Genomic DNA, 26137 nt, shown 5'->3' with positions numbered 1-26137 from the left:
GTATATACAACGTGTTATTCTCGTTAAACGCACTTAACTGGTTTAAAAAAAGTGCCATATCCACTACATATTTGCCACTTTTCCGTGGCTTACCTCTGAATCTTTTTAAGAACTCACGTATTTCAAATATCATTGAAAATAATGTGGTCTGCTATCGTTTCTCATAAAATTCAAATATTTTTCTTATGGCAAATACATAATAATTTAAGATAAATAGCATCCATCTGTCCTTCGATCGCTCCTTATAAGGAAACGTTCTCCAGTCGAGATAGGAAGATCGATTGTTATGTCAGGCAAAGGGTGGTCCACTGTTGACGCGTCACTTTTGTTGAGAACTTTTTCAATGTACTGTAGGATTAGATGATCATCCCACTGACTCCTGGGTGGATTGTGGATTCGGGGATGTCTCAGTTTCAATCCAAGGTTTTCCAATTCTGTCATCATGACTTCGTAGTTATAACCTTCGTGGCGGACGTCGTGTTCAACAAAATCTGCTCCAAGGATTTCTTCGGGTGGTGCCAGACGAATTGGTACAAAATAATCGATTCCCTAAAAAAAAATATCATAACTAAAAAATTGTAACAAATCAAGGCAAAAAAAGAAAAATTATAACAATATAACTGCCAGTTTTTATTCTCTACAAGGATAATTTCCAAAGTGGTAGTAAAGGGACAATCGAATCGCAATTACAGAAATATTTTTATATTATGCTAAAACTTAAGTTTACCATAATTAATAATGAAATTATTATGAAAAATTAAATATTAATGAAAGGAAATGCAACCACTTTATTATTTTTTGGTACATTACTGCCTTTATTACATTTATAATTTTTTATATTTTACTTTATCGCCGACCAGGTAGCCGAGTGGTTAGCGTGCCTGACTGCGGAGCCGGTGGTTGCGGGTTCGAATCATGCTCTGGGCATGGATGTTTCTTTCTCTCTCTCTCTCTCTCTGTTCTATGTCCTTTCTTCTGTGTGAATGTGACCCGCCCTATAAGCGGGTTTGTGGTTGTATAACGTAGGCGACGCAACTCACCGTCGTGGCTTAGCCATAGGTGCCCACTGGGTAACGATAAGAGAGTAGCAATCCTGGCATTTCTGAGGCCAATGGGAAATAGACCCAAGTGTCCGTCATTAACGAAAAAAAAAAATTATTTTATATTTTATAACCGTCGTTGTGAACATCCGACCCAATTTTATGGGTTTACGACTACTAATGTTCAACTCCGTAGCCTTGTAATTTTGAACCCAATCCAGAAGACAAGGGAAATTTGGATCAAGTATAGGAAGAAATTTGCCTTTGAAGAGGACTTTTTGATGTAACTAACCTGCATTTGCGTTACATGGAGAGAGGAAAACCACAAAAACCTTGCACGGTTAGCCTGACGGCAAGGGGACTCCAACCCATGAACCGTCTACCACTGAGGATACTTCACGTCAGCACTGTGATCAGCGCAAGCCGGATGCGGAATTCGTATCGACTGGGATTCAAACCCGGTTCGCCACATTGCGAACGCTCAATCCCCTGAGCCGTCGCGGCTCAATTTTATGCTTTGCGTTAATACGCAAAAATCTCTTTAAAACGTAACTTTGAAATGTTTTAACTACAACTTCAATTCTTAAAGTAGATTTGCAGTGCGCCAAATTAAAAACGGATCACCTTGAATAACTTTTAATCTAATGGTCGGATCTTCACGTTCCAGAATTCAATCTTAATTGCTCGAGGGGGTGACATCAAATATGCAAATTTATAAGTGCAGATGATATTTCAAGTTACGAAATCAGACCCAAAACAGTACTTTCTCTTAATAAACATACCCTTTTTTGACGCATTCTGATTTTCGACAACCAAAATATAGGGGTAGCAGCAATCTGCGAAATAGGGTTCTTATAATTTGGACAGGGGAGCGCTCCGAATTCTAGACCTCTTAAAAATTAATTTTACTTTCTGCGTATTTCGCTGTATCTCGAGAACTTTTTAAGCAAAATGAAAAATTTTTACACACAATAAAATTTGTTTCTCTAAAGAATGTAATTTTACATGGCAAAATACAAAAGTTGAGACAAAATCGGTCGAATACTTCCTGAAAGATCGAATTTTAAATATCTGACTTTTTTGAAATTCAATTTCTCAGGAACTATTCAACCGATTTTGTCTCAACTTTTGTATTTTGCCATGTAAAATGACATTCTTTAAAATGATGCAAAAAATTGCATACCTTACAATTCAAAATTTTTTCGACCCTTATTAAAGAAAATATTAAAAAATAATAAATGTCTATTAAAAACTATTTTTGCAACGAATTATCTTTGGCTAAAAGAATTGTATTACTGTGTGTAAAATTTTTTTAATTCACTTAAAAAATTCTCGAGATATAACGAAATACGCAAAAAGTAAAATTATCATTAAGGGGTCCAAACTTCTCCTGACCAAATTATAGGGACCATATTTCCCAAATTGCGACTACTCCCCACATTTTGGAGGTCAGAAATCCGGAACCATCGGGAAAAAAAGGCATATTTATTCAAGGAAAATACTTTTCGTTGTTTGATTTCGTAACTTAAAATATAATCTGCACTTATTAATTAGCATATTTGATGTCACCCCTTTGAACCATTAAGTTTGAGTCCTAGAGTGTGAAGATCCAATCATTAGCTCAAAAATAATCAGAGTGGTTCGTTTTTTCTTTTTTTTCATTTTTTTTTCTGCCCACTGTACATCAAAAAATACTGGCTGTGTTCAATCTGTAGATAACAAGCACTATCGAGCGTGATTATAGCGGGTTTAATAGCTCGAGATGCTAACTTGCACTACTTTGGGTGGGGGGAATTTTACTAGTGGTAGCTAGATCATAGTCGTAATGAAGGATTTTTAATTTACTAAATTTTATTTCAAACTTTCCCCAATCAGCCAACTTCCATTGAAGTTTTCAGTCAGGCAAGACATTAGCAAGTGCGACCCTAGACTGTAATTTCAAGAGAAGTTGGGTTCCAACGACCTGGATTAAAATTAATAAGTGGTAGCTAAAATTTTTCAAGACTACTGAAAAATACTTGCATTTATCCCCTTTCATTTATGAATCGCGAAATTATTCTCGATTTATTTTTTTACACCCATAAATATTTATTTGACATTAAATATTTATTGATAGCTCAAAGCATCTAAATATATTTCATTTTAAATATTTTCCGTGGTAACCCTAGTGAAGTGACATATGCTCTTCACTGTTTAATGAATAGTGGTTGATAAAAAACCTTAACTATTTAAAAGTCTTTAGTTTAACATTTCTAGTGGTTTCTAGCATTTGCTGAATTAATGTTGATAAACAGAAAACTACTATATTATGTTTTTATTTTCTAACTATCGTTGAACAGCAGACTCAACTTTTTGGGATTACGACTACTAATGTTCAACTCCGCAGCCTTTTGAATTTTGAACCCAATTCCGAACACAAGGGAACTCCTGGATCAAGTATTAGGAGAAATTCCCTTCCTGGAGGACATTTTGATAGAACTAACCGGCATTTGCGTCACATGGATAGGAAAACCACAAAATCCTCCCATAGTTAACATGATGTCAAGGGGACTCTAATTCATAAACCCTCTACCACTGAGGATATCAGAACTGTGATCGGTGCAAGCCGGATGTGGAATTGGTATCGACTAACCATCGCTGAGATTCGAATCTAGTTCACCTCATAGGAAGGCGAACTCTCTACCCCCTGAGCCATCACGGCTCTGGCTACTAACATGCAATTTCCTTGACTTTTCCATGTTGCATAACTTACTTTTAATATAAGGTAAGTAGTGACCATGCTCCAGAGACTGACCGCAATACATGCCAATAGTTGCACTCCCAGCAGATACAGGCCACCGCCCTTCAATAGTCCACTTCGACTGTGCGTAAGATTGAGTAAGTCATCATCATCAATGAATAATCCAACTGCAATCATTCCCCATAGACCACCCATGGCATGCACAGCTACGGCCCCAACAGGATCGTCAATTCTGTATTTGTCCATGTAAGGAGGAACTATGTTCACCAGCACAGCACCAACACCTCCAACTAAGAGAGATTCCCATGACCTTAGAAAACCTGAACCAGCTGTGGGGAAAAAGTATGATTGTTAGTTTTTAGAATTAACAATGCGTCGAGAAACATTAAAACAAAAACAGTGTTCATGAAATATTCATAAAATTTATTTACGTGTTAAAGGTTTGTAATTAAATTCTTCAGTTAAAAATTTCATACTGGTCAGAATTCTTAATAAGAAAATACAAAATAAAGAAAAGCAAAGGAAGGACTGGGAATTTTTTAACGGTTAAAGCTTACATTTAAATGCCTGAGTAAAAATTTAATGACTTAACTAAAGTTCATATTTTTAGGCCTGCCAACTACTACGCTTTTTGGAAAATATTTTATAGAGCAAAAAAGCAAAGCTTCCCGAATTTTCGGTAATTTTGGCAACATTTTAAAAGCCTTACCACGAAGAGTCAGCAAGTGATTTTTTTCTAAAGTTTTCTTAATGATTTGGCAATTTATATTTTATTTTGATTTGGTTATTCTAACTGTAACTTTATCTTTATTTTTCTTATATGTGGGCGTATCATTATTAAGTCTTACTCTGTGTACTTTTAAATTGTGTTTATCTCGCATTATTTTTCGAATGTCAATTTTTCTAATTGCTTTTTCTTATTTGTTTTTCCATCATAGGGCCTCGGGGCACTGTCAGTTTTTGGTTTCACCACTGACAACAGAAAGGCTCCAGGGTGTTTGCAGACAATGTGTACCTTGAAGAATTGCTGTCCTGCTAACAGACATATCTTAAAAATTTTTGTCGTTTTTTGCTAGAATTGTATTTCTGACTTTCTAAATTAAAATAAAACAAATTTGGTTTTAGCTGTTTTCAGCACATTTCCATTTTGATTTATTATTTTAAATGTTATTTTCTTATTTCGTCTTTTTCTGAATTTGTAAATTAGTTTCATTCTTTGATTAGACAGACATAACATAATAATAGCGACATGAACATAATTTAGACAAAACAAATTCATTTAAGCTGAATTTATCTCTATCATTTCTTAAGTGATAAAAAAAATCTTAACATTTTAAGATTTTTACGTTTTAAATTCCTTAAGTAATTAAAAGAATGTAAATTCCATTTAATTTTCTTGGAGTTAAAGTGTAGATTGTAGAATTTCATATTTCAAGTTTTAAAGAAATACGAAATAAAGCTTTGTTATATCACCTGTAACAGCAACTAAAGCTCCTAAAATGGCATTTATCAAATCTCCAACCAAAAACAATTTATTTTTTATGTACCTGGAAAAAAAACAGCTATGATATTATTTTATAAAATTTCATTATTATTAATTATATTATTTCTATACAGGGTGTCCAACCTAGGACATACTGATCTCAAAATCTTGGAAACATAGGCTTATATTGAACAGCAGACCCAATTTTTTGGTTTTACCACTACTAATATTCAACTTCATAGCCCAGTAATTTTGAATACAATCCAGAAGACAAGGGAACTCCTGAATCAAGAATTGGGTGAAATTTGCCTTTGTGGAGAACTGTTTTAATAGTACTTACCCACAATCGCGTTACATGGAGAGGAGAACCACGAAAACTTCCCACGGATAGCCTGACGGCTAGGGGACTCCAACCTATGAGCCGTCTACCACTGAGGATACTTTACATCAGCACTGTGGTTAGTGCAAGTGGGTGCGGAATTCAAATCAACCAGCCATTGCTGGAATTCGAACCCGGTTCACCTCATTAAAAGGTGAGCGCTGAGCCATCACGGCTCGTGGAGGAATGAAATAAACGATAAAAGCTATTGTGGAAGCTGTAAAAATTTAAAGCAGAAATTTTGGAATTTAGATACAAAAGTTGACAACAGATGGCGCTATATTGAGTTTTTAATTTTAAAAAAATAGAATACCGGCAGATTGTGCCAACAGATGGCGCTATATTGAGTTTTAATTTTAAAAGAATATGAATACCGGTAGATTGTAATCTAGCCCTATTCTATTATACATATGTGTGTTCAGTACCAGAAACACACATTTCTCAATGGAATTTTACGTTTTAACACTAAATTTGATCTCTCTGGTAAGCAATCATTTGCTGCGCCATCTGTTGGCAACTTTTACAACTAAACTCGAAAATTTCTGTGTAAATTATTTTCGCAATAGATATACCGTTTTGTTTCATTTCTCTATTGCCATTTGTTTTCAAGATTTTCAATTTTAAAATCAGTCCTGTTCTCCGCAGGACAAGCTGTTAAATACATAAAAATAAATTTTGTACAATTCTGTTAAATACATAAAAATTTGTATTGAAATGGATCGCGGTTAAATGAAAATAATTTTGTAAAATAAATTTTTTTCCAAACCTGATGTGACATGACCTGTTTCCGAAAATGTTAGTTTCACCACCAACAGTTTTCTGTGATTCATGGAGGTAAGTAATAGTCATCCTTTGATTATTATTTTTTGATAATTCTTACAGAATTTTAATCGATGATTTTAAAAATAAAATGCGTGATACGATGTTTAAAAATTATGCACAAATATTTTAAAAATTATGCAACTAATTATTAAAAACGAATACTTGACTGAATGTAAACAATAAAAATCTTCCTAAAACCGGAAGAAATTTAGAAAACTTCCTGTGTATCCCTCCGCTTACTAGGCGATGTGTGAACAGGCTTAATATTCTAGGAAGTTTTATTAATGTGATTTATGTTTAAATTTGAGTATAATTTTACCATTCATGAGAGCTTCCTGTAATTTATAAATTTTAACAAAAACAAATTTAAGGAAATTAGTATCACAGCATAAATTAAGTGCTTGGTTTGCCATGTTTTCCCTTGTTTGGCTCTATTTGTATAAAATATCACTACTTGTAATTTTTTGGGGTTGCATCTTGAAGGGCATAGCATGTCTGCTGAGTCTACCGAATTCTGCTGAGCCCCTAAATGTTGTTTAAACATAGTAACCAATAGTAAGAAATGTTGTTTAAACATAGTTAAACATAGGAACAGCACGTAACCTTGGAGGACTGGTTAACATTATGTCAATGGAAGCTAGACTTCTTTTCCTGTGTACATTCTTTGCTACTACGTGACTATTGGATCAAAAATTATTTAGATAGTTTTTTTAAGAATTAAATTAGAACCTTTTTTTAAATGAAATGCAACTTACGAATAAATTAACCCAGCTAATCCTCCGGCTAAAGATGCGTTGATCGTATTTACAGCAGACCTGTAAAATTAAAAAAGAAAGATTGTGATTTTTTTAGTAATTATTGTGATATAATAACTATGAATGAAACATTAACGTCAATAAAACTAGGGAAAAAAATTAATTTGTTCCTGTTGGATGAGATTTTCAAACTGATCTTTATATATACGCGTCGCTGATTTCAAATCTGCAATCGATTTCTCAAGACAAGCTATAGTTTTTTATGCAGTTTAACAGTATATTCCTAAGCAGGATTTTTTTTAAACTTTCTGAGTATCCCCACTTCCCTACTACGAAAGGAGTGGTGGAAATATACATTTCAATTTATGATGCAATACGTCAAGTTTATATGTTTTTAGTTTTAAGTGTTATTTACAAAGGAGCAGACAACTGTGTATGTATATATTACCATGAATGACCAAAATCAAGAGAATGTCGACCTTCACCAGTGAATGTCAACAATCACATAGTCGCTTTTGTGAATGTCCGAAATATTTGTTACATCCGATTTGATATTAACTTGTTATTATTAAATTTTAATATCCCCTGAGGATAGATAAGGAGGAACATCGGAGTACCGGGCAAATGTATACCGGACAGTGGCACTGAAACTTAAAAAATGATTAATGTAGGGCATACCGTGCAGTGGCACTTAACTAGACCTAGTATACATTTCGAATATTAACCAAAGCGACTATGTGATTGTCAACATTCGCCGGTTGAAGTCAAATACCACCAACAATACCACAGCAATTAAATACCACAGCCACATATATAAACTTTACGTTCTTTTTAAACTTGCACATTCAGACAAATAACTAAAACTTTTGATAACAATTTTGAAGGCAATGGAAATAACCTCTAGGACTGACCATTTTACTGTGGAACGGAGATTCGTCACTCCCGAAAAGTTTCACTGTAGTAATCTATATTATATAAAACATTAAATAGAGTTTAGAAAAAGAGATGGTACAGTACAGAACCCGTTATCCGGAAATCAGAAAACCGGAAAACCAAAAAACCGGAATTTCAATAATTCCGGAAGACCGGAAATTCAATAAATTTTCCCGCCATTTTTATAAAAAAAATTTTTTTTTTTTCCTCATAAGATTTTAGGATTTTTCTTTCTTTTTTGAAAGATGTTTACCTTACCATCATTTTGGAAATAATCATTAGTGTATTACTCCATCGTTTTTTCTTCTTTTTAAGATTATATCCAAAAAAAAAATTTTTTTTTATTTGGGTTTAACAACAAAAAAAACGGCTTTTTGTAGCGATTCAGAAAACCGGAAAAATCAGTTATCCGAAATAGCGATGGTCCCGATCGTTCCGGATAATCGGTTCCCTACTGTATTAACAGTCTCGCCCTAACTTACCTTCCTGCGTAATGCCATTTATCACCAGATATTCCAAATGAACTTCCACAGTTGAAAACCAACCATCCCCACCTGAAATTCAAGATTGAACAGTTTTTATGGTCCATATATCTATGTTTCATACATATATTAAATGATGAATGAATAGGAAATTCAAAAAACTGATTAAAAAGTTGTTGTTTTTTTACCACGTTTATATTAACTTCCTTCGTGTAAGTGGCCTTCGTGTATTGTTCGGGTGGAATTTTGTAATCGATTTTAAACTAACTCCGCGGCTAGCTACAGACTTCAAATTTGACACATAGTTCAGAATTGGATGACAATGGATAAAAATGCAGAGAAAAAAGACATACAAAGTAAAATAAAATTAAAATAAAGAAAAATTAGTATTTTCGCGATTGTCTTTTGTCGAATCGATGATTTCAAATGAGTGTCACATGTCAGTTGAAAAGTTTTGTGTACAGTGAGTGAAAAAATTGAGATTTTGGAAGTGAGTACAAAAGAAAAATTATATTTTCAAAAACCACGTTTTTGTAGTGGAGAATAATAATTAAAAAATAAAAATTTGAAAAACGAAAAACGTGGGGTGTATGAAATACATAACAGTACATATGCACATTTCCTTACTCATACACATGCACAGCCACATACACATACACATACACATATACATACACAGGCATATACACAAACATATTCCACATCCACATTCAGATACAATTACAGATATACATACACATATTCTCATGAGCACAAATACACACACTAATATAACATTACTGTTATGTATTTCATGCGCCCCACGTGTTTCGTTTCTCAAATTTTTATTTTTTAATTATTATTCTCCACTACAAAAACGTGGTTTTTAAAATTAAAAAAAAATTGATTTTGATTTTTATTAAATAATGTGAAGAAGTAGTTATTGCTGTCTCCAATAAAAAAAAATTTCATGAGTACCTAAAAAGTAAAATAAAAAGGTTTTACAACGTATTTTCGCCATAATTTATTTCAAATTTAAATCCGTGTATCTCAACAAAAAAAAATAAAATTGCTAGAAAGTTGAAATATGTAAATTTTAGACCATTTAAAGTATATTTTATTTTCAAAAAGTGGCGTTTTTTTTAATCAAAAATTTATTTTTTTTAAATAGCAAAAGAAGTATTCCTGTTTAGATATTTTAATGATAATAGCAAAAAATACTGAAGACAAATAATTAAAACTTGGTTACTAATTTAAAATTTAAAAACATCAAATTTTTTTAAAAAATTTAATATTTTTTAAATGTTAAATGATAAAGAAAAGGTTTCTTATACCTTTTAAATAATAAAATAGATCGAAAAAATTTCTAAAAAAAATTACATGCATTTAAAAAGAAATCAAAAAATTTGTCCCGGACGCAAAATAACATAAATCCACTCGAGTTAAAAGCTTCTTTGGCGACGATTGTTTTGGCGTTGGAGGCAAACTCTACCGCATTTAAAATTTGGCTATGTAAGGAACTCCCCTAGCCATTCGTCTGGAGTGGTAGTGATAACCATGGTTACGGTATTTAACTATTTCAAGTAAGGGTGTTGGGTCCTTATTTTAGACTCGAATCGGCGAGGGAAAGGGAATCAGGGGAGATAGAAGTTTTGAAATGCGCTATATTTTGTTTCCATAGCAGCAGGCGGCCTTAGACTTTGTGATGAGGGGAGTTCTTTCGATAGACAAACTATATGTGTTTAGAATCGCAAGCAATCAAAATTATCGTCGAAAGAAACTTTCTCGAGTAGGCCCTACTACATTGCACCCTAACTCCTCTTGATTAACACTAAACATACCAACACTTAATCTATACCTATTTCTACCATAGACGTTCAAATAACTGGATTTTATGTTTCTTGATTGAATGTATGCAATATGGATGTTAGGAAGGAAATAAACTAAAAAAAACTTTATTATAATTAAACAAAATTGTATACTGCCGATTTTTTATGTATTACAAACACAAGGAATAAGAATTTTTAATTCATTGCTCAACACAATTTTATAGGGTATTTCTATTGTACATTTTCCGCAAACACATTTCTTCTAATTATTATTTTATATTCATTATTATTCAATTCATCATTATTATTATATCCATTATTATTCAATTATAAGAATATATAAGAATTATAATTCTAATAATTACTCTTATAATTAATATTATTTCTTCTAAGAACTTGTGTTGTCGTGATTGTTTCGACATTTTTCTGGATAAATTATAAGCAACTTACCGAAACATTTAGTTTTTGTCACTTTTTCTGCCACAAAAATTTTTGATAACAAACTTTCTTGAAATTTGAATTCACAGTTATTCTGATTGAACTAACTACGCAACAGTCTTTGAAGAAATGCGCAACTAATCGAATGCAATACATTGAACGGGCATTACATCGTAATAAATCTTATGAAGCAATAAATTGTTCCCTCGGAAAAATGACCGGTTGTAATTGAAATAGGTATACGACAAGTTTTATTCGAAACAAACAAAATACAAAAGAAAATTATATTAAGAGATTATTAACTGTATATAATTGTTAGAAAAAGTCATGAAGTCAAACGTGCAAAAACGATAAGATAATAAGCGCATATCCGATGCAAAAGTTCTTTTAAACAGTAGTGGTATGTTTAGTGTTAAATAATTCATTTTATAAAATAAAAAATACCACTTGCCATAAAGTAAATGTTCCAACCAGGGCATTACCAGGATTCCCCATGGGTAACGGACCAGGACCATTGTCATATCTTCTTAATCTCGGCTTCAGCATCATAGCAGCCACCAGAGCGGATATCCCACCTGTAAGGTGGACGGCGCATGATCCAGCAAAATCCAGTGCACCCAAATGTCTTAAGAAACCATGCTCAGCCCACAACCATCCGGCTGGAATACAATAAGTCAAAGTGTTCAGAAAAGAGAAAATGCAATAGGCGTGGAAGTCGGTCCTCTCGGCCATCGCTCCGGACACGATTGTCGTCGCTGTAGTTGCAAATGAAAGTTGGAAGATGAACGTCGCAAACACGGCTCCCATCGTTTCAGGCTCCGCGTCCAGAACAAACGATCCTATTCCAAAAAGGAACGTCGTCCCGGGTCCGTTTCCGTATTGAAAACCAAAACCAAACATCCAGTAAGAAAGTCCCCCTAAGACGACGTCGGCTGCGTTCTTCATTAGAATGTTAACCTCGTTCTTCTTCGTAACAGCACCCGATTCCAGCAATCCAAAACCTTTAAAATAAAAGAAGATACAATTATAATTGATCAATGTTTTGTAAAAAAGGTTTTTATTATCTTATTGTTATGCATTCTCATTAAACAGAAAATAAACAAACTTTATTATCATAAATTAAAACAAGTAATATAAAGGAAAAAAAATTTTAAGTCAATTTCTACTCAGGGGATAGAAAGCTCGCTTTCCACTAAGGTAAACCGGTTCGAATTCCAGCGATAGCACCGACCACAGTGCTGAAGTAAAATATCTTCAGTGGTAGACGAATCATGAATTAGAGTCCTCTTGCCGTCAGGCTAACAGTGGGGGTATTCGTGGTTTTTCTCTCCATGTAACGCAAATCCCAGCGATAGCTAATCGATTCGATTTCTGCTCCCGGCTCGCACCGACCACAGTCCTGACGTAAAATATTCTCAGTGGCAGATGGATCATGGGTTAGAGTCCCCTTGATGTCAGGCTAACCGTGGAATGTTTCTGTGGTTTTCCTCACTCCATATACAGCAAATGTTGGTTAGTTAACTCAAAAAGTCTTCTACAAAGGCAAGTTTCTTCCTATATTTGATCCAGGAGTTCCCTTGTCTTCTGGATTAGGCTCAAAATTACAAGGACACGGAGTTGAACATTGGTAACCGTAAGCCCTAAGTAGAGACGACCGTTCAATGACGGTTATAAAATTAAAATAAATAAAAAATATTTTATAGAGTGGTACACATTTAAAAACTAATGCTTTCAAAATTTTTGGTAATTTGCAAACATTTTAAAAGCCTCACCACAAAAGAGCTGGAATAAAGTGGCGTTGCGCATGAACTTTTAAATCATTTATATGTAGCGGTGTGGAAAATAAGTGTAAATTAATAAAAAAAATAATACATTAAAACATAAACATCGCTACCACTAGAATAAATATTTGTGAAAAGCGTTGAAAGTAAATATAAAACGAAATATAAAGCGCCATGTAAATATAAAACGAAAAGTTGCCGATAGAATATGCAAAAATTACATATTGACAACATATATTTATAACACGACATATTGACAATTTAAGTAATAATATTTAGTTCTAACAATGATGTTATTTCTAATTTAAAATGAAATTTAAATTTTCATTGACTTTTCATTCAAATAAAACTTTTGTTTGTTAATTTTAGGTTGATTTGCTATCACATTTTTATTTAATCCAAAACAAGTAAAAATTAAATTAATGTATAAGAAAAATATCTTAGGAGCTAAAATATTAGAGCTGAATTCCATTCAAAATCAAAAATAATTTAAAATATAAATTTTTTTTTGTTTTTTTTACGTGAATCGACAATTTGACGTCACTGAAATCCGATATCCACGTGACTCTTACGTCATTCTAGGAGTGGACTGTTAATGGATTTGCAACTGGTATTTAATGGTTTTTCATTTCCGCGTCGGAACCATCAGAATAACAACACAAAGGAAATAGATACTTCCTTTCTTACACCCAATTTGAATTTAACACGTTGAATGCCACGTAATTTTGCATGGATTGACCGTCTGGCCACAACGGTAAATAACTACAAGCTAAATTTGCAAATATTAGACGGATTTTGTTAGTTTTTAAAAAGGTTTTGCATAACATATCTGTAAAAAGTTGGGAATTATATAAGCCTGCGAATTGTTTAGAAATAGTGGTGGATAAAAATCTACTAAATTGAATTTATTAAACCAAGAATCACAATTGATAAACTACCACGTTAAAATATTTATTCGCTGTCCGGAGCAAGTTGGCATATCTGTGTATATAAATAAAACGATTTTTGTGTGTTCTATATTGCATTAATTTCTTCAAACCATTTTAGTAACGATAAGAATATAAAAAAATTAAAATCATTAAAAATTTAATCGAATCATGTATTTCTTATAACCCAGGCTTCATCGGTGACCCCCGTGGCGCTACGGACAAACTCGGTGCCAGTCACCACACCAGTGACCCCATGACATTCAACGTGTTAAAGANTATTATGTTGGCCTCTCTTTCAGGGGCACCATATTAGGTGGGCCAACGTTGCTCCCACAGTAAGGACAGATAGTACAGAGAAGGAAAGAACATCCGTGCCTTGCCCGGGATTCGAACCCAGAACCTTTCTGATGCAAGGGCAGTTCCCTAACCCCTACACAGGCCGGTCGGCGATCCAGGTATGTTGTCGGTGTGAAATCAATAAATCTCAAGTAGATCAATCAATTCCCTCAGTAAATAACAGTAAAGGAGTTTGTAGCATTTTTTAGTAAACGGTAGCCTTCATGTAACAGGAGACAAAGGGGACGTTAACTTAATAAAATATTTTATTGAGTCGTGGTGGCTCGGGGTGTTGAGCACTCGCCTCTCAATGAGGTGAACCGGGTTTGATCCCAGCGATAGCTGATCGATTCGATTTCCGACATTGTAAAATATCCTCAGTGGTAAACGGATCATGGATTAGAGCCCCCTTGCCGTCAGACTAACCGTGGAAAGTTTTCGTGATTTTTCTCTCTCCGTGTAACGCAAATGCGGGTTAGTTACATCAAAAAGTCCTCCACAATGGCAAATTTCTTTCAATAATTGATCCAGGTGTTCCTTTGTCTTCTGGATTAAGCTCAAAATTACAAGGCCACGAAGTTGAACATTAGAAGCCGTAAACCCTAAATAGGACCGACCGTTCAATGGCGGTTATAAAATAAAAATAAAAAAGGAAGTACTGGCAATTTTTAAAGTGTTAAAGCTTATATTTAAATGCCTGGGTAAAAATTTAATGACTTAACTGAAGCTCACATTTTCAGGCTTGCTAATTATTACACTTTTTGAAAAATATTTTATTGTGTGGTACATATTTAAAAACCAAACCTTTCAGAATTTTTGTTAATTTGCAAGCATTTTAAAAGTTTTACCATGAAAGAACTGGAATAAAGTGGCGTTGCATATGAGCTTTCAATTAATTTATATAGTGTTGTGAAAAATAAGTGTAAATGAATAAAAAAAAATGCATTAAAACATAAACATTGCTACCACTAGAATAAATATTTATGAAGAGCTTTGAAAGTTGGCAGCCCCGTAAATATAAACGTATATTTACGTTTATTTCACAGAACACTGATCCCTTGTAAATATAAACGTAAATGGGAAAATAACATATTGACAATATATATTTATAACACGACATATTGACAATTTAAGTAATAATGTTTAGTTCTAACAATGATATTATTTCTAATTTAAAATGAAATTTAAAATGAAATTTAAATTTTCATTGACTTTTCAGGTAATTTGATTTAATTTCATTTAATTTTAGGTTGATTTTCTATCACCTTTTTTATTTTATCCAAAACATGTAAAAATTAAATTAATGTATAAGAAAAGTATCTTAGAAGCTAAAATATTAGAGCTGAATTCCATTCAAAATCAAAAATAATTTAAAATGTCACTTATTTTCTTTTACATGAATTGACAATTGACGCCACTGAAATCCGGTATCCACGTGACTCTTACGTCATCCAAGGAGTGAACTGTTAATAGATTTGCAACTGGTACTAAATGGTTTTTCATTTCCGCATCGGAAGCATCGGAATAACAACACAAAGGAAATAAATACTTCCTATCTTACACCCAATTTGAATTTAACACGTTGAATGCCACGCTGATTTCACATGGCTTGACCGTCTGGCCAAACCACGGTGGGCCAGCATTCAAGGTTTCGAGGCCAAAATTAGTATTTCGATTAAATTTGTTTCAAAATTCGGGGTTGTTATTTAGGGATTTTTATGAGCAGGTAAATTGAATTCATAGTTGAAATTTTGAAATACACTAAAAATACCCACACAAAAAAATGGCGAGCAAAAATAAAAAGAATAATATAGTATGTTTAAATAATTAAATACAAGCAATGAAAATTTAATAATTTTCGTAATTTTATATTAAAAGTGAAAAGCAAATTTTTCTTCCGAAGTAATATTACAAAATAACGCGAATTAATTACAAAATAACGCGTAAACATGAAAAAAAAAACATAATTTTTGTTGTTTGGTATATTTAGTCCACCTTCGCAATACGGGCCAAATGGGGCAGTTTTTTTTTTTTTTTTGAAAGAAGAAACATCAAAGAAGACAACAAATTAATTACCTCGTGGAACTTTTTGGAACTAGGCTTCGAAAGTCATTCAAACATTGTAAAATGTCAAATGATAAGATATAAACTATAAGTTTGTCAAGAGTATTAACTAATCCAACAAATTGAAACATTTTACTAAACTTTCAGACTAATTACTCTGATAAAAATGTAACATTAAGGTGAAATTCCTATATATATTTCTGAAATAAAAATTTAAAAGTTACATTAAAAAAAAAAATTTTTAACATATTTTTCATTACATTGTACTCTTGTCGGTCCAAAAAGTAAATTATAATGTTTGGAATGATTATGAATACTTAATTTGGGCTATAGTTATACTGCCTATGCATATTTTAGTAGAAAATATAATTTTTAACTTTTGGCCAAAGATCATAGTCTTCTGGCCCACAGTGCAAACGGTAAATAACTACAAACTAAATTTGTAAATATTAGACAGATTTTGCTAGTTTTTTAAAAGATTTAGCATGACATACGTGAAAAAAGTGGTGAATTATATAAGCCTGCGAATTGTTTAGAAAGAGTGGTGGATAAAAATCTACTAAATTGAATTTTTGAAACCAAGAATCACGATTAATAAACTACCATTTGTAAATATTTTTTCGCTCTCCGGAGTAAGTTGGCATCTCTGTGTATATAAACAAAACTATTTTTGTGTGTTCTATATTGCATTAATTTCTTCAAAACATTTTAATAATATTAAAAAAAAGTTTAAAATTTACTCGAATTTTGTGTTTCTAATAATCTTGGCTTAACCGGTCACCGGTGACCCTTTGGCATTCTACGTCTTAATGTTTGCAGCGAGCTATTCGCAAAGAAATAATTGATGAAAAATAATTGAAAATTAATTATTGCAGCTGCTTCAATAAAATATCGTTCTGATGATTCCTCTATCATATCTACGCCCAGACATTTTCGTAAAATAATTAAAAAATTATTTTATGAAATTAAGAAATAACTTGTAAACACGAAATTAAGAAATAACTTTTGGTAACAATTTTGAAGAAACATAGTAGATTTGTTTCTATGAATGACCGAAATTGGTGGTTTTGGACTTTCCCCGGTGAATGTTGACGATCACATAGTAGCTTTGGTAAATGTCCGAAATATATACTAGGCCTCGTTAAGTGCCACTGCTCAATATACATTTGCCCGGTATGCCCTACATTGATATTTTAAAGGTACAGTGACATTGCCCGGTATGCCCTACATCAATGTTTTTTAAGATCAAGTGCCACTGCCCAATATGCACTCAACCGGTACTCCGAACACTGATGCTTTTCCTAATCCATCCTTAGCAAATATTAAAATATCGAATAAATATAACAATACCAACGAAAAAATCGAATATAACAAATATTTTGGACATTCACCAAAGTGACTATGTGATTACTGACATCCAACAATGAAAGTCGACTTTCTCTTGATTTCGGTCATTCACGATTACAGATACACGTGCTGAAAATAAAGTATAGTTCGTCTGTAGAAAGAACTCCCCTCGCCACAAAATCTGCTGCTATGAAGACAAGAAATAGCACATTTCAAAGAGAGAAGCTTCTCTCTCCCTTCATTCTCTTTTTTTTCCAAAACCAGTCAAAACCAGTCTTAATTATTGATCCAACACTCCTGCTTTAAATAGTTTTACCACGTAACCATAGTGACCGCCACTGCTCCAGACGACTGGCGAGAGAAGTTCTTTCCATAGACAGACTATAACAACAACATACCTGTTTGCATTGTGAAAATTACAAATGAAGATGTTAAAATCCATGTTGCATCATCCGGGGTGACTCCTTCCAGTCCCGGAATAATATCATTGTTTGTTTGATTCATTTAATCCAACTAAATAGAAAATAAAAAGTATAACATTTTAAATTTAATATACAGGTTGTCAAAAGGAATGAAAGCTGTGCGTGTTACCAAACTCTGTTTCCCACTTTTCGAAATCATAAATGAGAGGCCCCCTTTTTTTATTACCCATTTATATTGCAGATTTGGATTCCCCAGAAAAAAAGTTTCTCAATTTCACCTGAAAGTTTTCTGATTTTTTTTCACACATGGCTATCGCAAACGGAAATTATAATAATAAGGTACAAAATATGAGGAATGGATATAGCTGAAATAAATGTTACGTCAAAGAAATAAATATAGCATTGTTTGATTTTTTTGGAAAAATCCATGCGATCTCACCGAATTTGCAACAACTTTTCCTTTTTTCTATAAGAAACACGAAGCATCTACAATTTATTTTAGTAATGTAGAAAAATATGATGTCCGGCTGGGGCGATGAAGGATTTACAGAACTAAAAACTCATGAAAACTTACTGCTGGCCAGAATGTCTTAACTTTTTTGCATTTCGAGTATTTTCAAATGCTATTTAAATTAATGTAAGCCTTAATTTATAAAACTATATTATGATGGACCAATATTGAATAACAATTAAAATTATGAAAAATAATGTGATAACTTATACGCTATTTAAGAAAGTGTTTTTGACAATAGCTTCAAAATTGTCGGAAACATGAGGTTGCGAAAGAAAACGATAGCGGAATAGTTACCACGCTCAAGCCCTGGATACTCATACTTCATTCACCAGGAGTTGGCACTTGGCTCCATCTCCTCGGACGATGAGTTCATTTCAGCGCGGGAGTAAGAGGAGAAACATCTCCGCGCTTGAAAGTTAGACAACCCTTAATGCGTGCCAAACGCAAACAGTAAATAAAACTATACCTTTCGTTACTCTAGCTCAGTGTTTCCCAAACTTGTGACTTTTGTGTACCCTTTCTAAATTTTTCGTTTCGCTGTGTACCACTCANGAATAATAATAGTAGTAAGTAAATGATGAATTAATTCATTTTTTATTTGCAGGATTTAAATTAGACACATTTTGCTTAAAAGAAAATTAACAAAAAGTCAAGCTTGGAATTTAAATGTAAGAATAAATAACTCCTACTCTACAAAAAAGAAAAAAAAATTTGCAATTAAAATTTGACCAATTTTTTACTAGTATAATTGCTGAAATTTTTAACTGATTTTCTGCACAGGATGAAAACACAGAATGTTGTTTCTTAAATGCTTTTTAATCTAGATTAAGATAGTAACAATAAAATTTTGAAATATCCATCCGTTTCTTTTTTACAGTCATTTCAAAAATGCAGGTTTGACTGGCTCACTCTGTACTAGGAAGTTCAGCCCCTTGCTCACTTCGCTCGACAGCCTTCGTAATAGCCACTCATACAACTTAGTTTGTTTTTTTCCTACATCGATCTTTTTTTTAAAGAGAAAATATATAAATATTGAAATTTCATGTAAGAAAATTTTAATATTTATATATTATAAATTTTTGATAAAGCAAGAAGTAATCTTACTAGCTAACTATCGAAAAGATTTGTGTTTTTCGGATTAAATTCTTTGTAAACATCACCATTGATATCATTGCAAACGTTTGTTCCTTTTCTTTCTTTTTTTCTTTAGGACAAAATTTTAAACTGTATTAATACGTTTTATTTATTTCGGGGGAACATTATATAAGTATAATTTTCCTTTTATCGATAGAAAATTTTTGCAGCTGAAATAGCCTGTTAACGAAAAGACCTTGTCATTGAAATTACCTATCGACCACATGGTTTCATTATCTCACAGATTCATTATATACCGTCTTTTTTTCTTTCCTAATTTCACCCGTCATTCACTCCCTACATCAAGAATCATTCACAATAGTTGTTGCAATTGCTTTTGCGATGATTATCTACAATAATGTACATTAAAAATTAATCTTAGAAGCAACTGTGTTAAATATGACTCGAAAAAAATTGTGTAATATACAACTTAAATGTGTAAAATACAATTAATGTTTCGTTTTTGCAACGTCATGTGAATAGAGGAGTAGGCAATTTTCAAATAAAATGCTTTTTTCCGGCAACTTCAACATACTATTAAGATTTTGCATCAGGCTAGGTTTAAAAAATTTCATCAGAAATATACTAAATTACAAAGAAGTGCAAGGGGCATAACGTCTAATGTAAAAAATCATAAGACTAGTTTCAAAATTAAGCATGACTTTGCCTACAAAATAATCTTTTTTTAATATTGTCGACTAAATGACATGTCGACGAAATGACCCTGTCGACGAAACGACCCTGCCGACAAAACTACCCTGTCGATGTAATAACCTTGTTAAAGATACGACCCTGTCGATGAAATGACCATGTCGACGAAATGACTTGACGATAAAATGACCCTGTCGACTAAATGACTTGCCGGCGAAATGACCCTGTCGATGAAATGACCCTGTCGATGAAATGACCCTGTCGAAGAAATGACCCTGTCGACAAAATGACCCTTAAAGATACGACCCTGTTGATGAAATGACCATTTCGACGAAATGACTTGTCGATAAAATGACCCTGTCGACTAAATGACTTGTCGACGAAATGACCCTGTCGATGAAATGACCCTGTCGAAGAAATGACCCTGTCAAAGAGAAGACCCTGTCGACGAAATGACCCTGTCGACGAAATGACTTGTCGACGAAATGACCCTGTCGATGAAATGACCCAGTCGACGAAATGACCCAGTAGACGAAATGATTTGTAGATGAAATGACCCTGTCGAGGAAACGATCATGTCGATGAAATGACCCTGCCGACAAAATGACCCTGTCGACAAAATGACCCTGCCGACTAAACTACCCTGTCGATGTTATAATCTTGGTAAAGATATGACCCTGTCGATGAAATGACCATGTCGACTAAATGACTTGTCGACGAAATGACCCTGTCGACGAAATGCCCCTGCCGATGAAATGACCCTGTCGACGAAATGACCCTGTCGACGAAATGACTTGTCGACGAAATGACCCTGTCGATGAAATGACCCTGTCGACGAAATGGCCCTGTCGACGAAATGACCCTGTCGACGAAACGGCCTGTCGACGAAATGACCTAGTCGATGAAACTGCCTGACGATGAAGTGGTGTCGATGTAATGGCCTGTTGATGAAATGAATGCGACCCGAGAGAAATATCTAATTTATGAAATATTTAATTGTAAAAAAAACACATAAAGATTGGGAAATAAATATTTTTGTCATACGATCGCCAAATAGCAACCTTGTTTAGGATTGTACACATCCTTCACCCAAAAAATTTTTTCCTTTCGAAATTATATATTTTGCTTTTATTCCATTGAGGGAAAATAATACCTTAGCTATAAGTTTAAACTTTCTTTGTTCGTCTTTTATAATATGCCGTAACTTTTTTTCTAAACTATTTGAAATTGTTTGCAGTCAGTTTTTTATAAGGTTTAAAGGATAAAATATAGTTCGATATAATTAAAATAATATCAGTTGTTTTTTTAGATACTTTAAAATTAAGGCATGTGATAAAACAGTCAATAATTAGTAAATGAGAGCTTTTTCTTATTTAATAACAAAATAGATGAGTTCAAAAATTAATAAAAATTTCTATGAGAATTCTTATTCAAATTCTAAATATTAAATGTAAAAAATTTATTTCGTACTGTCGCAAAATTTTACTATAATGTATGAAGTATTTAAAATAATAAAAAAATAAAGAGACTAAGGGTTCAAATAGGAATTAGATCATCTTATTAAAACGAAGATATTTTAAATTTATTCATTTGAAAAATATTTAATATGTTACGCTAGTTTACTTTTAATTCTAGCAACAAAACACTCAAAATTTAAATACTATTAAAATTTGTTTTTAAAACTTTCTAATGAAAAAAATCAATTCTCGTAGGTGACACATTTTATATTCTTTCACAAAGATTCCAATCCTTTCGCTACACATTTAATGCCTACGAAACCATGTACCATAAACATCGAAGCATCGAAGTTACCAGGTTCACAAGCAAAAATATATCACAGTAACAATAAAATACATAAACAAATAATAAATCCAAGTTAAATAATGACGTAAACGGGACGTCAACAAATTCCTTGTGTGATACGTAGCTGTATTTAATTAATTTCACGTTAATTAACATTCCAACTTATGTGTATAAAAACAGCTCGATTTAGCACGCCATTTTTCTTTTGAACGATCAGGTGGCACTGACGTCATAAAGTCACATGCGTGGGTATCGTGATCGTCTTCTTGAAGTGAAAGTACCCAATTAAAAGAGTAAATTATGTGTTACATTTTACGAACGAGACCTCTTTATAACATAAGAGGCGAAATTCATTAGTTAAATACAATGCAAATTAATTCTCAAATCTTAATCATCAACAGACAACAACTCTTTTTTTTTTCAAACATTTTATTATACCGCTGCCAGATCAGTTGGCTATTTATTGATGGATAAAATCATAACAGGTAGGATAAAAATATATCATATCGATTCTCAACATTATGTATAATTTCTCAAAAAATAAGATTGGTGATAGTTTTTTAATTACCATTACTAAAAATATTTTTATCACTCAAATAAATATTTTTAACTTAAAAAAAATGTCCTTTTCGTTTTACTAAATTTTTATTAACTCGATTGAATCTTGTGGTCTTTGTAATGGAATTTCGATAGCTGAATGTTTGTGTATTGCCCAGAATATTGCATCGATACTCGTGCCCAGTGCCAATGCATGATTCGTCCCCAGTAGAATTTATCACAATATGAGCCGCTCAGAAGCCAATGCGGTTAAGTCCATTTTTTGATATTTTCTGATTTTTGGAAATTTTGATGAAATAAATAATAATCTTCTTAGTTATTAAAGGGTTTACTCGTTGGTTACTTTTTTCTAGGTTAGACAGCAATTTTTTTAATAGCTTCTGAATATATTGTATAGTAATTTCAGAAGCCATTGTGAATAAGTCCACCTTTTATCAATATTTTTATCACCTTTTATCAATATTAAAGTATATACCTCCAATTAAACACGACTTTTACAGGACATTAAGGACAACACGTGGAGATCAAGATTTATATTGAAATAACTCGGAAGAAGATGATGTTTGTTATGATGAATGAACATAAAACTTATGACAATAAGTGTTATTTTATTATTTTTACATAAATTTCTTATCTTTTTCAGCTGCCAAAAGGTATAAGTCCTAAAATTTTTAAGATGCTGTCATTATTTCAATAAATACTTACATTTTATTTACACATCCTGTACATATCTTGTTTTTTTGCAGAGTTTACACCTCGAAAAAAGACTTTATACACTTTTCTAATTAAATTAATAAACCAAGAATTTTAAAAACTAATGTATCAAAAAACATTAATTTTCTCAATTTTTGTGTTTTGGACTTAACCGCATTGGCTTCTGAGCGACTCATATAATCATCAAAAAAAATTTAACGTCAACCAAAATTCCACGTTGTAAAAAAATAAATAAGTAAATAAAAATCGTAAAATGTTCACCAATAAGTTAGCAATATATGCACTTTGAGCATGTTGTGACCTAAATAAGTAAGATTTTAAATTTTTATAAACATTTTAAGTACGTGGTTGCTGTAGTAGTTGTTGTTGTAGTTATTGTAAACTGTTCTACCGTAAATTGCTCGACTTCAAGCACAGATTGTCGGGCTACCGAAGCAGGAGAATCATCCCCTCTGCAGAGGATCAAAATTACGATGGCATGTCGTCGGATCATCCTCAGGGATGTTTCCCGTCGCCAATAGCCCATTGAACAGTTCTAGTGTGATGTAAATAAAGTACCTACCTACCTGTTTCGACAAGTATAATTCAATATACTCTGAACTACCACTACATTCCAATAGTTTGAACAAACATAAACCTGAAGTTATTTTATCATGCTTAAGAAAAAAAAACCGAAGTGAATCAACTATTATCCTACAAAAAGGAAAACTTTTTTTGAAGATTAAAAAAGTTGTCAATCAACTTCTATAACTTTTATCACCAAAATCACTTAATATTAAGGACAGTTTGTAGGGCATATATCAATCATACTAAAACTGACCCTTTTCAATGTATTTTTCTGAGAAACAACTTTTGATATCGGTTTGAACTTTTTTAGTTATATTTGAGATTATATTAGTTGCATATGGTGATACCTGTTATAACTGTTAAAAAAAAGTCTTGGTAGTCATATATTTTCCGAAAACAAGCTTAAATAGAACGATTTTCGAACCAGTTTTTGCATACGATAAAAACCTCCCACAAAAAAACCGCGAAAATTTGGTTAATATGCTCAATTGACACAATAAAATGCACTATTCTTACTTATATATAGTTATTACTAGGGCCCGGATTTTGATGACATTTGCATTTTTTTGCATTTTTTGCATTTTTGGACATTTTTTGTATTTTAGAGCATTTTTTTAGATTTATAGGGCATTTTTTTAAATTTTGGGGCGTATTTTGCATTTTAAAGCATTTTTTAAGGTTTTTGTTGATTTTTTCCAGTTTTTTATTATTTTTTTTGGGTGTTTTTATTACATGAAATACAAGATTTGTCTTATAATTTTACATTTCATATTGTAACCCTCAAAGAACTTTTCGAAACATTTGCTAGAGCATACATTTATGCTCTAGAATGTTTCAAAACATTTGCTCCTAGTCAGCTTCGCCCCCTAAACTAGTAATCACATGATGGGGTACCTGGTTGGATGCATGCTTATACTACAGTGAAAATTTTAAGATAGTGAAGTCTATCGTCAGTAGTTCTGATTCAGAAGATGCTGCATCAATTAAGATAGCGCTAAACGTGTTCGCTTCTGATAAAATCGAAGGAAACTTAGCATTTATCAAGGCTAACTTTGCTATTGTGTCCTCGACAATTACAAGCTTGGTGAAACAAGAATTGGAACTTTGCGATGCAATAAATTATATTGATGTAGTGAGTCGAGTGTTGCAAAAAGCAAGGGGAAAAATAGGACAAAGTGTAGCAGCTAAATTGAACAAAGTTTTGGAGAAGAACACTGGCTTCCAAACAATGAAGAAAATCTCTAGGATACTAACAGGTGAAGCAACAACTTTTCAAATTGAAGAAGAATTGTCAGTAAGTGAGACCGTCTTTTTCAAGTACGCACCAATAACATCAGTAGACGTTGAAAGAAGCTTCTCCAGGTATAAAAATTTACTTTCAGACAAGAGACGCTCGTTTACATTTCAAAATATCAAAAAACATTTAATAATCCAATGTAATTCTGATTTTTAGTAATATTATTGAAAACATTTAATAATCCAATGTAATTCTGATGTCTAGAAATATTATTAGATGTAAGTTGTTGTATTCATTAAAGTTTCTATACAAAATGAGAATGTCTTGGTGTCAATATATTTTCCTTTTTTTTGTTATTTTAGGATATAAAACATATTTTTTAAACTTTAATGAACGCAGAACAAGTATTGCATTGCTTTATAGTTTTTGAAATGACTCATAATTTTAAAGAGCAGAACATTGTTTTAGTTCGATATTTTAACTTTATTTAAATCATGTCATAAGGCATTTTTAGCGCAATTTTCGCATTTTTAAGGGCATTTTTTGCACTTTTTAAGGACATTATTTGNCTGTCCGGAGCAAGTTGGCATCTCTGCATTTGATAAAAACCTCAAACCAAAAAACAGCGAAAATTTGGTTTATATGCTCAATTGACACAATAAGTTTATTTGCACTATTCTTACTTATATATAGTAATTACTTATACTTATATATACTTATTACTTATATATACTTATTATTACTTATATATACTTATTCTTAACTTATATATAGTTATTATATATAAGTTTATTATATTAGCATTTAAAAAAAAACAGAAAACAGAACAAAATAAAGTAGGATTTTTAAATAATATTTACCCGAAATCTCCTTCTCAGTTAAATTAACGTCGTATTAAAAACTTCAACGCATTTAGATTGAGCTCTGAGTTGAATGTCTCCTGTCCATCCTACAGCATCGGAGCACAATGTCAACAATGACTACGCAACAATGTCAACAATGACTGAAAAAGGCATGACATCCATAAAACTGTCACTAGTCGAACTGAAAAAGTGAGGAAAAATCCGAACTGGATTTTGAAAATTATCGAGTCTTCAAGTTGTAGTTAGAATGAATAATTCTCTCTCCGGTTGATTAAATGCTGTGGACGAACTGTATGTGGGATTATAAATTGATCAGCTCAAAGATTCTCTCTAGCTT

At 32.4% G+C, this 26137-nt stretch overlaps 1 protein-coding gene across 1 annotated transcript; it reads right to left on the bottom strand.

The window, feature by feature from the left end:
* Positions 1-2: 2 nt before the first annotated feature.
* Positions 3-26137, bottom strand: LOC107444522 (putative ammonium transporter 3). The gene is made up of 8 exons (XM_043054541.2): positions 25798-26137; positions 17736-17850; positions 11332-11881; positions 8635-8706; positions 7220-7279; positions 5254-5327; positions 3793-4109; positions 3-549 (listed from the first exon to the last, which is right to left on the bottom strand). Exons 2-8 carry the CDS (start codon positions 17839-17841, stop codon positions 205-207), a joined length of 1524 nt encoding a protein of 507 aa, XP_042910475.1. The 5' UTR covers positions 17842-17850; positions 25798-26137; the 3' UTR covers positions 3-204.

This window comes from Parasteatoda tepidariorum, chromosome 9 (genome assembly GCF_043381705.1).
Source record: "Parasteatoda tepidariorum isolate YZ-2023 chromosome 9, CAS_Ptep_4.0, whole genome shotgun sequence".
Classification (NCBI taxonomy): domain Eukaryota; kingdom Metazoa; phylum Arthropoda; class Arachnida; order Araneae; family Theridiidae; genus Parasteatoda; species Parasteatoda tepidariorum.
Note: the sequence above shows the minus strand (reverse complement) of the source record. Positions and strands in the feature narration are given on the sequence as shown.